This window comes from Scyliorhinus torazame, chromosome 13 (genome assembly GCF_047496885.1).
Source record: "Scyliorhinus torazame isolate Kashiwa2021f chromosome 13, sScyTor2.1, whole genome shotgun sequence".
Taxonomy (NCBI): Eukaryota; Metazoa; Chordata; class Chondrichthyes; order Carcharhiniformes; family Scyliorhinidae; genus Scyliorhinus; species Scyliorhinus torazame.
Window position 1 is genome coordinate 98625068 of NC_092719.1, and position 15939 is coordinate 98641006.

At 46.1% G+C, this 15939-nt stretch overlaps 1 protein-coding gene across 3 annotated transcripts in view; it reads right to left on the reverse strand.

Annotated features, from left to right (window-relative positions):
- Nucleotides 1-15939, reverse strand: part of LOC140388204 (cyclin-dependent kinase 16-like) — a 688814-nt gene that overhangs the window by 263132 nt on the left and 409743 nt on the right. For all 3 annotated transcript variants that reach the window (XM_072471989.1, XM_072471990.1, XM_072471991.1), the window contains 2 exons: nt 15253-15350; nt 15054-15159 (listed from right to left, as the gene is read on the reverse strand). In XM_072471989.1, coding sequence (XP_072328090.1) covers nt 15054-15159; nt 15253-15350 — 204 coding nt within the window. The remainder of the gene's footprint in view (nt 1-15053; nt 15160-15252; nt 15351-15939) is intronic.

Consider the following 15939-nt stretch of genomic DNA (forward strand, 5'->3'; position numbering starts at 1 on the left):
CTAATTAGATTAAACTGGGGACTGGGTGTCTCTGGAATTGAGACCATCAAAGGGGCTAGATGTCAAAAGCAGGCATTATAAGTGAATTGGGCCAACTTAAATGTTCTGCAAGTAAACACAACATGAGCAGAAATTAGGATGAGGAGATACGTGAGGATTTGGATTTTTAGCTGTTGAAAGAGAGTTAAGAAAGAGTTTGTTTAAAAACTGAAAAACCTGGTCCTACGACAGGGTCCCAGGTTCTATTCTGACATTGGGTGACTGTCTGTGTGAAGTTTGCACATTCTCCCTGTGTCTGCGTGGATTTCCTCTGGGTGCTCCGGTTTCCTCCCACAATCCAAAGATGTGCCGGTCAGGTGAATTGGCCATGCTAAGTGTCCAAAGAACATTAGGTGAGTTACGGGGTTAGGAGTGGGGGATTGGACCTCGATAGGGTGCTTTATCGGAGCAAGGGCCATTGCAGACTCGATGGGCCTAATGGCCTCTTTCTGCACTGTAGGGATTCTATTTTTTTTTTTTTTTTTGCACTGAGTGCTAAATTTGGTGCTTTTTGAGTGCGATAGTGAGAGTTTGGTGACCGAGGGAGTATAAGGCTTCATTTTTATCTAAAGTTTAGTCTTTCTTTTATTTAGTTAATTAACTTAAAAGTTGCTGTTTGGTTTAGAAGAAGGTGAATTTTCAATCAGCTTTAAACAGGTTTCTACTTTTAGGCACTTGCAGCTGGAGCTTGTTAATTAGTTAATTGGATTAGGCCAGTTTTTCAGAGGCTAGATTCACAGTATAAAAGTGATCCCCGACAGTGCAGACTTTGTTTGCACTGAGTGATGAATTTGGTGCTTTTTGAGTGCGATAGTGAGAGTTTGGTGACCGAAGGAGTATAAGGCTTCATTTTTATCTAAAGTTTAGTCTTTCTTTTATTTAGTTAATTAACTTAAAAGTTGCTGTTTGGTTTAGAAGAAGGTGAATTTTCAATCAGCTTTAAACAGGTTTCTACTTCTAGGCACTTGCAGCTGGAGCTTGTTAATTAGTTAATTGGATTAGGCCAGTTTTTCAGAGGCTAGATTCACAGTATAAAAGTGATCCCCTACGCACTGAGTGCTGAATTTGGTGCTTTTTGAGTGCGATAGTGAGAGTTTGGTGACCGAGGGAGTATAAGGCTTCATTTTTATCTAAAGTTTAGTCTTTCTTTTATTTAGTTAATTAACTTAAAAGTTGCCGTTTGGTTTAGAAGAAGGTGAATTTTCAATCAGCTTTAAACAAAGGTTCTACTTGTAGGTACTTGCAGCTGGAGCTTGTTAATTATTAATTGGATTAGGCCAGTTTTCAGAGGCTACATTCACAGTATAAAAGTGATCCCCTACAGTGCAGACTTTGTTTTCACTGAGTGCTGAATTTGGTGCTTTTTGAGTGCGATAGTGAGAGTTTGGTGACCGAGGGAGTGCTGAATTTGGTGCTTTTTGAGTGCGATAGTGAGAGTTTGGTGACCGAGGGAGTTAGGTGAGGAGGGAGTAAGGTGCTCCTTTCATTTTGTTTCCGACATTTCCGCAAAGCGTGCGAAGAGAGCCAGGAGTTTACAGGAAGTGTAGCTGACTGGGAGCAGAGTCGGAGGGCGGAGATCTAGTTAGTCTACACAGCAGCTATATTCTGTAAGGTAAGAGGGGATGGAGGCTAGGCCAGTTACATGCTCCTCCTTTAGGATGTGGGTGGTGAGGCATACCACCGGTGTCCCCACTGACTATACCTGCGGGAAGTGCACCCAACTTCAGCTCCTCAAAGACCGTGTTAGGGAACTGGAGCTGAAGCTGGGTGAACTTCGGATCATCCGGGAGGCAGAGGGGGTGATTGAGAAGAGTTACAGGGAGGTCACCACACCCAAGGTACAGGACAAGGGTTACAGTCAGGGGGAAAAAAACAAACAGGCAGACAGTGCAGGGATCCCTCGTGGCCGTTCCCCTTCAAAACAAGTATACCGTTTTGGATGCTGTTGGGGGGGATGACCTACCGGGGGAAGGCCCTAGCGGCCAGGTCTCTGGCACTGAGTCTGGCTCTGGGGCTCAGAAGGGAAGGGGGGAGAATAGAAAAGCAATAGTTGTAGGAGATTCAATGGTTAGGGGAATAGATAGGAGATTCTGTGGTCGCGAGCGAGACTCCCGGAAGGTATGTTGCCTCCCGGGTGCCAGGGCCAGGGATGTCTCGGATCGTGTCTTCAGGATCCTTAAGGGGGAGGGGGAGCAGCCAGAAGTCGTGGTGCACATTGGTACCAACGACATAGGTAGGAAAAGGGGTGTGGAGGTAATAAACAAGTTTAGGGAGTTAGGCTGGAAGTTGAAAGCCAGGACAGACAGAGTTGTCATCTCTGGTTTGTTGCCGGTGCCACGTGATAGCGAGGCTAGGAATAGGGAGAGAGTGCAGTTGAACACGTGGCTGCAGGAATGGTGTAGGAGGGAGGGCTTCAGGTATTTGGATAATTGGAGCGCATTCTGGGGAAGGTGGGACCTGTACAAGCAGGACGGGTTGCATCTGAACCAGAGGGGCACCAATATCCTGGGAGGGAGGTTTGCTAGTACTCTTCGGGAGGGTTTAAACTAATTTGGCAGGGGAATGGGAACCGGATTTGTAGTCCAGCAACTAAGGTAGCCGATATTCAGGACGCCAAAGCATGTAATGAGGCAGTGGGGAAGGGAACACTGACAAAGGAGAGTATTTGCAGGCACGGAGATGGGTTGAAGTGTGTATACTTCAACGCAAGAAGCATCAGGAATAAGGTGGGTGAACTTAAGGCATGGATCGGTACTTGGGACTACGATGTGGTGGCCATCACGGAAACTTGGATAGAAGAGGGGCAGAAATGGTTGTTGGAGGTCCCTGGTTATAGATGTTTCAATAAGATTAGGGAGGGTGGTAAAAGAGGTGGGGGGGTGGCATTATTAATTAGAGATAGTATAACAGCTGCAGAAAGGCAGTTCGAGGAGTATCACCCTATTGAGGTAGTATGGGTTGAAGTCAGAAATAGGAAAGGAGCAGTCACCTTGTTAGGAGTTTTCTATAGGCCCCCCAATAGTAACAGAGATGTGGAGGAACAGATTGGGAAACAGATTTTGGAAAGGTGCAGAAGTCATAGGGTAGTAGTCATGGGCGACTTTAACTTCCCAAATATTGAGTGGAAACTCTTTAGATCAAATAGTTTGGATGGGGTGGTGTTTGTGCAGTGTGTCCAGGAAGCTTTTCTAACACAGTATGTAGATTGTCCAACCAGAGGAGGGGCAATGTTGGATTTAGTACTGGGTAATGAACCAGGGCAAGTGATAGATTTGTTAGTGGGGGAGCATTTTGGAGATAGTGACCACAATTCTGTGACTTTCACTTTAGTAATGGAGAAGGATAGGTACGTGCAACAGGGCAAGGTTTACAATTGGGGGAAGGGTAAATACGATGTTGTCAGACAAGAATTGAAGTGCATAAGTTGGGAACATAGGCTGGCAGGGAAGGACACAAGTGAAATGTGGAACTTGTTCAAGGAACAGGTGCTACGTGTCCTTGATATGTATGTCCCTGTCAGGCAGGGAAGAGATGGTCGAGTGAGGGAACCATGGTTGACAAGAGAGGTTGTATGTCTTGTTAAGAGAAAAAAGGTGACTTATGTAAGGCTGAGGAAACAAGGTTCAGACAGGGCATTGGAGGGATACAAGATAGCCAGGAGGGAACTGAAGAAAGGGATTAGGAGAGCTAAGAGAGGGCATGAACAATCTTTGGCGGGTAGGATCAAGGAAAACCCCAAGGCCTTTTACACATATGTGAGAAATATGAGAATGACTAGAGCGAGGGTAGGTCCGATCAAGGACAGTAGCGGGAGATTGTGTATTGAGTCTGAAGGGATAGGAGAGGTCTTGAATGAGTACTTTTCTTCTGTATTTACAAATGAGAGGGGCCATATTGTTGGAGAGGACAGTGTGAAACAGATTGGTAAGCTCGAGGAAATACTTGTTAGGAAGGAAGATGTGTTGGGCATTTTGAAAAACTTGAGGATAGACAAGTCCCCCGGGCCTGACGGGATATATCCAAGGATTCTATGGGAAGCAAGAGATGAAATTGCAGAGCCGTTGGCAATTATCTTTTCGTCCTCACTGTCAACAGGGGTGGTACCAGGGGATTGGAGAGTGGCGAATGTCGTGCCCCTGTTCAAAAAAGGGACTAGGGATAACCCTGGGAATTACAGGCCAGTTAGTCTTACTTCGGTGGTAGGCAAAGTAATGGAAAGGGTACTGAAGGATAGGATTTCTGAGCATCTGGAAAGACACTGCTTGATTAGGGATAGTCAGCACGGATTTGTGAGGGGTAGGTCTTGCCTTACAAATCTTATTGAATTCTTTGAGGAGGTGACCAAGCATGTGGATGAAGGTAAAGCAGTGGATGTAGTGTACATGGATTTTAGTAAGGCATTTGATAAAGTTCCCCATGGTAGGCTTCTGCACAAAGTAAGGAGGCATGGGATAGTGGGAAATTTGGCCAGTTGGATAACGAACTGGCTAACCGATAGAAGTCAGAGAGTGGTGGTGGATGGCAAATATTCAGCCTGGATCCCAGTTACCAGTGGTGTACCGCAGGGATCAGTTCTGGGTCCTCTGCTGTTTGTGATTTTCATTAATGACTTGGATGAGGGAGTTGAAGGGTGGGTCAGTAAATTTGCAGACGATACGAAGATTGGTGGAGTTGTGGATAGTAAGGAGGGCTGTTGTCGGCTGCAAAGAGACATAGATAGGATGCAGAGCTGGGCTGAGAAGTGGCAGATGGAGTTTAACCCTGAAAAGTGTGAGGTTGTCCATTTTGGAAGGACAAATATGAATGCGGAATACAGGGTTAACGGTAGAGTTCTTGGCATTGTGGAGGAGCAGAGAGACCTTGGGGTCTATGTTCATACATCTTTGAAAGTTGCCACTCAAGTGGATAGAGCTGTGAAGAAGGCCTATGGTGTGCTCGCGTTCATTAACAGAGGGATTGAATTTAAGAGTCGTGAGGTGATGATGCAGCTGTACAAAACTTTGGTAAGGCCACATTTGGAGTACTGTGTACAGTTCTGGTCGCCTCATTTTAGGAAGGATGTGGAAGCTCTGGAAAAGGTGCAAAGAAGATTTACCAGGATGTTGCCTGGAATGGAGAGTAGGTCTTACGAGGAAAGGTTGAGGGTGCTAGGCCTTTTCTCATTAGAGCGGAGAAGGATGAGGGGCGACTTGATAGAGGTTTATAAGATGATCAGGGGAATAGATAGAGTAGACAGTCAGAGACTTTTTCCCCGGGTGGAACAAACCATTACAAGGGGACATAAATTTAAGATGAAAGGTGGAAGATATAGGAGGGATATCAGAGGTAGGTTCTTTACCCAGAGAGTAGTGGGGGCATGAAATGCACTGCCTGTGGAAGTAGTTGAGTCGGAAACATTAGGGACCTTCAAGCAGCTGTTGGATAGGTACATGGATTACGGGAAAATGATATAGTGTAGATTTATTTGTTCTTAAGGGCAGCACGGTAGCATTGTGGATAGCACAATTGCTTCACAGCTCCAGGGTCCCAGGTTCGATTCCGGCTTGGGTCATTGTCTGTGCGGAGTCTGCACGTCCTCCCCGTGTCTGCGTGGGTTTCCTCCGGGTGCTCCGGTTTCCTCCCACAGTCCAAAGATGTGCGGGTTAGGTGAATTGGCCAATGATAAATTGCCCTTAATGTCCAAATTGCCCTTGGTGTTGGGTGGAGGTGTTGAGTTTGGGTAGGGTGCTCTTTCCGGGGGCCGGTGCGGACTCGGGGGGCCGGGTGGCCTCCTTCTGCACTGTAAATTCAATGATAATCTATGATTAATCTCGGACAAAGGTTCGGCACAACATCGTGGGCCGAAGGGCCTGTTCTGTGCTGTATTTTCTATGATGTCCTGATAAAAGCTGTGCTGGTGACAGAACTGTGAAGAAGTGAAGTATATGTTTTTTTTCAGAAAGCAGTGTTTTAGAGTCATGGAGTCATAGAATCACACAGCACAGAAAAGGCCCTTCGGCCCAGCGTGTCTGCGCCAATCAAAAACAACCACCTAACCATTCTAATCCCATTTCCCAGCACTTGGCCCATAGCCTTGTCTGCCCTGGGATCGCAAGTGCACATCTAGATACTTCTTAATTGTTATGAGATCTCTGCCTCCACCACCCTTTCAGGCAGTGAGTTCCAAATTCTCACTGGGTGAAAAAGTTTTTCCTCACATCCCCTCTAAACCTCCTGCCCCTTACCTTAAATCTATGCCCCCTGGTCATTGACCCCTCAACCAGGGGGAAAAGTTTCTTCCTGTCAACTCTATCTGTGCCCCTCATAATTTTATGCATCCCAATCATCTTTCCCCCTCAGTCTCCTCTGCTCCAAGGAAAACAACCACAGTCTATCCAATCTCTCTTCATAACTAACACTCTCCAGCCCAGGTAACATCATAGTAAATCTCCTCTGCACCCTTTCCAGTGATATCACATCCCTCCTGTAATGTGGATTCCTAAACTGCACACAATACTCTAGCTGTGGCCTAACCAATGTTTTATTCAGTTCAGCATAACCTCCCTGCTCTTAAATTCTATGCTTGGTGGCATGGTAGCACAATTGTTAGCACTGTTGCTTCACAGTGCCAGGGACCCATGTTTGATTCCTGGTTTGGGTCACTGTCTGTGTAGAGCTGGCACATTCTCCCTGTGTGTGCCTGGGTGGAAACATGGGTGCTCCGGTTTCCTCACACAAGTCCCAAAAGACGTGTTTGTTAGGTGAATTGGACATTCTGAATTCTCCCTCAGTGTACCCGGACAGGCGCCGGAGTGTGGAGACTAGGGAATTTTCACAGTAACTTCATTGCAGTGTTAATGTGAGCCTACATGTGACACTATTAAATATTATTATTAGATTATTATAAAAGCCTTCTTTTTTTTAAATAAATTTAGAGTACCCAATTCATTTTTTCTAAATAAGGGGTAATTTAGCGTGGCCAATCCACCTATCTGCACATCTTTGGGTTGTGGAGGCGAAACCCATGCAAACACGGGGAGAATGTGCAAACTCCACACGGACAGTGACCACCATATGCTTTCTTAACCACTGTATCCATCTGCTTTGTTACCTTAAGAGACTGGTGCACATGCACACCAAGTTTAGAATCCTCGGTGCTTCCCAGGGTCCTGCCGTTTATCATTTATTTCCTTGTCTTGTTTGTCATAACCAAGTGCATCACTTCACACTTATCTGGATTGAAATCCATTTGCCACTGATCAGACCATCTGACCAGCCCATCCATAACCTCCTGTAATTGAAGGCTATCCATAATAACAATATAACCTTTTATTGTCACAAGGATGAAGTTACTGTGAAATGCCCCGAGCCGCCACATTCCAGCACCTGTCCGGGTAAGCTGGTACGGGAATTGAACAAGGCTGCTGGCCTTGTTCTGCGTCGCTGTCCAACCCACTGAGCTAAACCAGCGCTCCTCACTATTTACCACCCCCCTCAATTTTCGTATCATCAGCAAACTTACTGATCAGCCCTTCTACATTCATGCCTAAATCATTTATATAAAGCACAAACAGCAAGGACCCCGACATTGATCCCTGTGGGACCCCACTGGACACAAGCTTCCAGTCAGAAAAACACCCTCGACCATCATCCTCTGCTTCCTGCCACTCACCAATTTTGGATCCAATTTGCCAAATTTCCATGGATCCCATGGGCTCTTTCCCAGGTACATATACATAAATACCAAGTAGAGGTCCAAGTAGACTACATCAAATGTATTTCCCTCATCTACACATTGGTCACCTATTTGAAAAACTCAATCAGGTTGGTCAGACGTAATCTCCCCTTAACAAAACAAGACTGTTCTTGATTAATCCCTGCGGCTCCAAATGCAGATTAATTCTGACTCTCTGAATTGCTTCCCATAGTTTCCCCACCACTGAGGTTCTACTGACTGATCTGTAGTTTCCTGGTTTATCCCTTCCTCCCTTCTTGAATAATGGTACCACATTGGTAATCCTCCAGTCGTCCGGCACTTCTCCTGTGGTCAGAGGAATTGAAAATTATAGCCAGCACCCCTGCTATTTCCTCCCTTGCCTCATTCAGCAGTCTGGGATACATTTCAGCTGGCCCGAGAATTGTCTACTTTTAAGCCTGACAGTTCATTCAGAACCTCCTCTTTGATAATGTCAATCTCTTTAATTTTCTTATATGATTTCTGATTTCTATACCCACACTGTCCCTCTCACTGGTGAACACTGACACAAAGTATTCATTTAAAACCCTCCCTAAATCCTCTGGCTCCACACAATAATTACCACTGTGGTCCTTAATGGCCCCCACTTATCACTGTTTAGCACAGGGCTAAATCGCTGGCTTTGAAAGCAGACCAAGGCAGGCCAGCAGCACGGTTCGATTCCCGTAACAGCCTCCCCGAACAGGCGCCGGAATGTGGCGACTAGGGGCTTTTCACAGTAACTTCATTTGAAGCCTACTTGTGACAATAAGCGATTTTCATTTCTTTCTCTAGCTATCCTCTTACTCTTAATGTACTGTAAAACAACTTACGATTTTCCTTTATTTTACCTGCCAGTATCCTTTCATGTCACCTTTTTGCTCTCCTAATTTTTAAGTTCCGTCTTGAACATTCTATATGTCTCTGCGTTTCTGCTGTTTGAGCCCTTGATATCTGCCATAAGCCTCCCTTTTTCTCCTGATCAAATGCTGTATATCCCTTGATATCCAGGGTTCACTGGATTTGTTGGTCCCATCCTTTTTCTTGATTAGCACCATGTTGACCTTGGACCCTCCCTATTTCCTTTGATTTACCTGAAAGTCTCTGCTCCCAGTCCTCTCTGGACAAATCATATCTGATTTTATTAAAATCGGCCTTCCATCAGTTTAGAATTTTAGTCCGTTTTCCATAACAGTCTTGAAGCAAAATGTTCCCCCACTAACACTTCAACCACTTGCCCAGCTTCATTACCAAAAATTAAGTCCAGAGCCGTCCCCTCTCTTGCAGCCTTCTCTGGCTTAAAAAGTTCTCCTGAATTCCGCTCCCCTAAACCTTTCACACTGTGGCTACCCCAGTTAATATTGGGGAAGTTGAATACCCCACTATCACTACTCTATTACATTTACACTACTCTGAAATGTGCCTACATATCTGCTCTTCTATTTCTCTTGGGCTGTTTGGGGGCCTATAGAACAGTCCCACCAATGTGATTGCTCCTTTTTGGTGTCTATGTTCCAGCAATATGGCTTCACTTGAAGAGCCTTCGAAGATGTCGTCCCTCGTTACTGTTGTAATTGATTCCCTGATCACAATTGCGACACCCCTTCCTCTTTTACCTCCTATCCTGGCTGAAGATTCTGGGCGGGATTCTCTGATCCTGAGGCGAAGTGTTGACGTCATCGTAAACGCTGTTGAGATTCCCGGCGGCGTCAACATGGCCTCATGGTCAGCAATTCTGGCCCCTACAGGGGGCCAGCACGGCACTGGAGCGGCGTGACCGATCCCGGTGTCAACTGGGCGCCTCAGGGTCCGCGCATGCGCAGTGGCACCGGCACTAACGCGCGCATGCGCAGTGGCACCGGCACCAACGCGCGCATGCGCAGTGGCTTCTTTCTCCGCGCCGGCCCAGACGCAACATGCCGTAGGGATAAAGGGGCCGGCGCAGAAGAAAGGAGGCCCCCAGCCCGAGAGACCGGCCCGCCAATCGGTGGGCCCCGATCGCAGGCCAGGCCACAGCGGAGGACCCCCCTCCCGGGGTCGGACCCCCCTCCCGGGGTCGGACCCCCCTCCCTCCCACAGGCTGCCCCCGGACCTTTCCACGTTGAGGTGCGGCCAGCTAAGAGCAGGTTAGAAAGGCGCCGGCGGGACTCGGGTTTCTTGGTATGGCCGCTCGATCCATCCCGGGCGGAGAATCGACAGGGCGCCCCCGTGGAGTGGCCCCTGGCCAGCGCCGCACCGGCGCCAATGCCGTCGATTCTCCGCTCTGCGGCAAATTGCGTCCCGGCATTGGGGCGGCGTGGCCCGATTCACGCCGGTCGCGGCGATTCTCCAGCCCGGCCCCGGGCTGAGAGAATCCCGCCCTCTGTATCCTGGAATATTGAGCTGCCAATCCTTCCCCTCTCCCAACCATGTCTCAGTGACAACAATAACATCACATCGCCATGTTTTAATTTGGCCCTCAATTCATATGCCTTGTTTATCAGGTTCCTCGCATTAAAATGAATGCCATTCAATATTGTCAAACTCCCTGGTGACTTAACTGGCCTAGACAATCTATGTCTTCCTGACACACTTTAATTTTGGCTGTACATCTATCCCTGATGAACCATCTCTCAGGATCTCAGCCCCCTGCCAAGTTAGTTTAAATCCTTCCCAACAGCACCAGCAAACCTCCCTGCAAGGACACTGATCCACCTTGTACAGGTCCCACCATCCCCCAAAACAGTCCCAATGTCCCAGATATCTAAAATCCTCCCTCTTGCACCATCTTTCCAGCCACACATTCATCTGGACTAACCTCCTATTTCTATACTCATTATCATGTGGCACTAGATTACTATCGTCTGGGTCCTATTTTTCAATCTACTTCCTATCTCCCTAAACTCTGCTTTCAGGACCACAGCCCTTTGTTTGCCTATATCGTTGTTACCAATATAGACCACGATATCTGTCTGTTTGCCCTACCCCTTCAGAATGCCCTGCAGGTGTTCAGTGAGATCCCTGACCCTGGCACCAGTGAGGTAACATACCATCTTGAAGTCTCTTTTGCGGCCACAGAAACGCATGTCTGTTCCCCTTACAATTGAATCCCCTATCACTGTAGCCTTGACATTGTTCCTCCTCCCCTCCTGTACAGCAGACCTACTCATGGTGCCATGAAGTTGGCTGCTGCTGCTTTCCCCAACACAGTCATCTCCCCTAACAGTATCCAAAACAGATATTTGTCAGAAAAATGGGATGACCACAGAGGACTCCTGCACTACCTGCCTTCCTCTACTCTCTGCCTGGTAGTCACCCATGCCCTTTCTGCCTGTTCAATGCTCACCTATGGTGTGGCCACTTCATTGAATGTGCTATCCACGACCTGCTCAGCATTACAGATGCCCCCCAACAAATCCAACCTCAGCTTCAGCTCCGAAATGCAGTTAGCCAGTAGCTGTAGTTGGACACACTTCCTGCACACGTGGTCACCAGAGACAACTGAAGCTTCCATGATTTTCCACATAATACAGGAGGAGCATATCACGGGTGCAAACTCTCCTGCCATGTCTACCCATAAGCCCCTTATTACTCCCGTTTTAACGAAATAGACATAGACATAGAATTTAAGCTATGTAATAATACTATTTACTGACCTCCCTTAGGCTATCTTTACTTCCCTTACTCTACTTTGTTTATTTACATAACTTTAATACAATTACACTGGTTACACTTATTCTACAGCAGAATGAGAGAGAGAAGCCTGTGACATGTGTTCTCCATAGCAACGGTGGTTGCCTTGTGGTAATGTTACTGGATTTTTTATACATTAACTATCTATAGGGACTGTTGCCAAAAGGGGTGTTTATTTGTGGGTCCAACCAGGTAGAAATCTTGGGTGGGGGATGTTATGTGAGGCTCATTTTAACTGCGTAAATGTAATCTTGACTGGTTAAGCTTTCTTCTCTTTTGTTAATGTTTTAATTTAATGTTTAAAATATCCAGAGGTGTCACTGGAATTTGTGATCCTGACTTCAGCTCACATATATTCTTGTAGTAAAATACAAATTGAAAATTGTTCTGATAGTTTTCATTTGGGATTTGGTTAGCCTGGCACTTACAACCTGCCAGATCATAACACAAGGCAGGAAGGGGCAGCACGGTAGCATTGTGGATAGCACAATTGCTTCACAGCTCCAGGGTCCCAGGTTCGATTCTGGCTTGGGTCACTGTCTGTGCGGAGTCTGTACATCCTCCCCGTGTGTGCGTGGGTTTCCTCCGGGTGCTCCGGTTTCCTCCCACAGTCCAAAGATGTGCGGGTTAGGTGGATTGGCCATGCTAAATTGCCCTTAGTGTCCAAAATTGCCCTTAGTGTTGGGTGGGGTTGCTGGGTTATGGGGATAGGGTGGAGGTGTTGACCTTGGGTAGGGTGCTCTTTCCAGGAGCTGGTGCAGACTCGATGGGTCGAATGGCCTCCTTCTGCACTGTAAATTCTATGATTCTATGATTCTATGAATTACTTGGATTAGATTAATCTTTGTTTGTGTGGATAGATATACCTGGAAATGTTTTACATTGATGGTAGGTAACAGTCAGACAGCTTTAACAGCTCATCTAGTGGGGGAACATAGTTCTGGTGCACAGCTCTTCAGTAATACAGCCAGGATATTTCCAGTACACACAGCCACCTCTTAATATTACCTGAAGTGAACTTATTTGGTTGGGCACAGGGCTGTGGGAGGCCTGGGAAGCAGGTTGAATGTTTCTTGGACTCTTTAACTGGTCTAATTGAGCATGCAGATGCTCATGGAGCTTCATTAGCTCACGGGGTCACAGTACTTGGGCAGGACAAAACAAGGGATTGTTGAGGTAAGGTGATTGGCACATCTGTCGTACCCAATCAGCCCCCACAAAGGATTCAAGTCAGTTAGAGGCCAGTTCTCCATCACACCCTCAGAAAGAACATTCCAGATCCTAACCACTCACTATGTGAATCTGCCTCCCTCACACTCAGAAAGTACATTCCAGATCCTAACCGCTCACTGTGTGAATCTGTCTCCACCACACTCACAGACAGTACATTCCAGATCCTAACCACTCGCTGTGTGAATCTGTCTCCACCAGTCACACAGACAGTACCACCACAATCACACAGTACATTCCAGATACTAACCGTTCGCTGTGTGAATCTGTCTCCACCACACTCACAGACTGTACATTCCAGATCCTAACCACCCGCTGTGTGAATCTGTCTCCACCACACTCACAGACAGTACATTCAACACCCTAACCACACGCTGCGTGAATCTGTCTCCACCACACTCACAGACTGTACATTCCAGATCCTAACCACCCGCTATGTGAATCTGTCTCCACCACACTCACAGACAGTACATTCAACATCCTAACCACTCGCTGTGTGAATCTGTCTCCACCACACTCACAGACAGTACATTCCAGATCCTAACAACTCGCTGTATGAAAATGTTTTTTCTCAAATTGCATTTGCTTCTTTTGCCAATTACTTGAAATCTGTGCCCTATTATTCTTGATCCTTTCATAAGCAGGAAGGTTTTTCCTTATCAAAACTGTCCAGAGTTTTCAAGATCTTGAATATCTCCATGAAATCTCCTCTCAACCTTCTTTTCTCCAAGGAAGAGTCCTGACTTCTCCATTCTTCAGTAGATTGAAGGATCAGCACTGGGGAACCTACAAAAGACTGGGGATAGAACACAAAATAAACCGATCCCAATGAAGTCAAACATGTGTCGGAATAACAGGAAAGCAAGGAGGATAACTTTTAAAAAGATAAGCAGAAAAGCCAGAAGGAAATTGTGAACTTTCTTTCAAAAAGCATACAAATGGTAAATAAATGATTGAGGATTGGATGGGAACGCTCAATATTGTGAAGTGCAATAATTGAAATGATTTGGTGGTAAGATTGATATTCAGATGATTATTAACAGCTTTAAAAGTAGACTGGTTAGTAATGAGCACTCTTTCTTGGCATGATGGGAAATATAGTCAGAAAGGTTGAGGGAGCTCGGGCTTTTCTCACTGGAGCGAAGAAGGAAGAGAGGTGACTTGACAGAGGTGTACAAGGTGATGAGAGGCATGAATAGAGTGGATAGCCAGAGACTTTTCCCCAGGGCGGAAATGGCTGTCACGAGAGACATAATTTTAAGGTGATTGGAGGAGAGATGTCAGAGGTCGGTTCTTTACACAGAGAGTGGTGGGTGTGTGGAATGCACTGCCAGCAGAGATGGTGGAGTCAGAGTCATTAGGATCATTTAAGCGACTCTTGGACAGGCACATGGACAGCAGTAAATTGAAGGGGTGTAGGTTAGGTTGACCTTAGATTAGGATAAATGGTCAGCACAACATCGTGGGCCGAAGGGCCTGCATTGTGCTGTACTGTTCTATGTGGGAACCAGCAGGAATCACAAGTTGTAAACCTAATGTCCTTCACAGCTCAGGTGAACAAGGTGGCAAGGAGATAGGAAAGAGACAGCCTCAGACACCTGGCTGAGGCCAAATGCTGAAACTACTGAGATAACAAGGAACATTTGCAGAATGACGTACTCATACTCTTGATTCGGTGATGTATGTGCCAAGGCAATACTCCAGCTCAGTTGGCTGGACAGCTGGTTCATGATGCAGAGCGAGGCCAACAGTGTGGGTTCAATTCCCGTACCAGCTGAGGTTATTCATGAAGGTCCTGCCTTCTCAACTTTGCCCCTTGCCTAAGAGGGCTACCACCAGTCAGCTCTCCCCCTCAAAGGGGAAAGCAGCTTATGGTCACCTGGGACTATGGTGACTTCACACTTACAAACAAAGAATACAACAAAGGAACAGGCCGTTCGGCCCTCCAAGCCTGCGCCGACCATGGTACCTGCCTAAACTAAAACTGTCTGCACTAACGGAGTCCGTATCCTTCCATTCCCACCCTATTCATATATTTTTCTAGATACCCCTTACATGCCGCTATCGTACCTGCTCCCACCACCTCCCCAGGCAGCGCTTGCTGTGTTCAGTTTTGAAAGCACGGTAACAGAAAGATCAAAGTTACAGTGAGCGTACAGCATACATTTGCTCTAGTTGGCACAAATAAAATGACAAACTAGCTTATTTCTGTGCCAAGAAAGCCTAGAGTAATAATCTGAGGTAATGTGCTGGTCTAAGTGTATCAGAGCTGGTTGGAGAGAGGGAGAGTTGATGATTTTTATGATTTGTAATGCAGTTTCCCATTCCTCAACTCATTCCAAAAATAAGATGAGCAACAAACAAATTGTCACTTGAAAGCTAGTCACTGATATTACACCTTGGGGCATTGTTGATAAGAGGTTCTGCCTTATACTTCGGGAAATGATAGGCCTTAAACTCGTCACGTGATAATATTCCTGGCCACGTCTCCTCTGTTGGAGTCCCTGTAAATCAAGAGGCACACAGTTACTTGTATCAGCTTGAGGAATTCAAGGACAAATGCAGATTAATGGAAACTGCCCCCCTGGTCATCTCACCCAAGCTTCTGAATATCATGTGCAACTGGTCCTCCACAGTGGATCCTGGGAAATATGGACGGCCTGTTCCCATCTCATAAAATATGCAGCCAACACCCCTACAGAGATACACAAAACACACACCACAGTATGACTCAATAAATCGGGATGTTCGGCAATTGGCAGCCATAGAGATAATTATAATTGCTCCTTTACCAATCATGACACTGTTACATCGGCATTTCAGCACATTTACAAACACATGTGTGTGTTGTTCTCTGCTTTGCTTTACCTGGATGGTTTTGTTAAAGAACAAAGAACAAAGAACAGCAAGCTTTGTTAACAAACAAAACAATAAATTTATTTATACTACTTACTATGATTCGTTCACATTCCTAAAGTAGAAGGTTTCTATATTAAACTATGCTATCTCTAACTGCAGAGCTCTCAAGTACAACTGATCTCTCTCTCTCTCATGCCTCACCTGTCCTTCTGTATCTTCTTCTGTATCTTTTGTCCCATAAGGCATAGCACCATCCCTTGTCTGCTTATGGGACTAGCTCCCTCTAGTGGCTGTCTGTGTACATTTCATTAACTCTTGCATTGCCTTCATGTATGATAATACCACAATATGAGCTATACTGATTGACTTGGATCTGCAGTCCAAAGATGTACAGATTAGGTGGATTGGCCATGATAAATTATCCC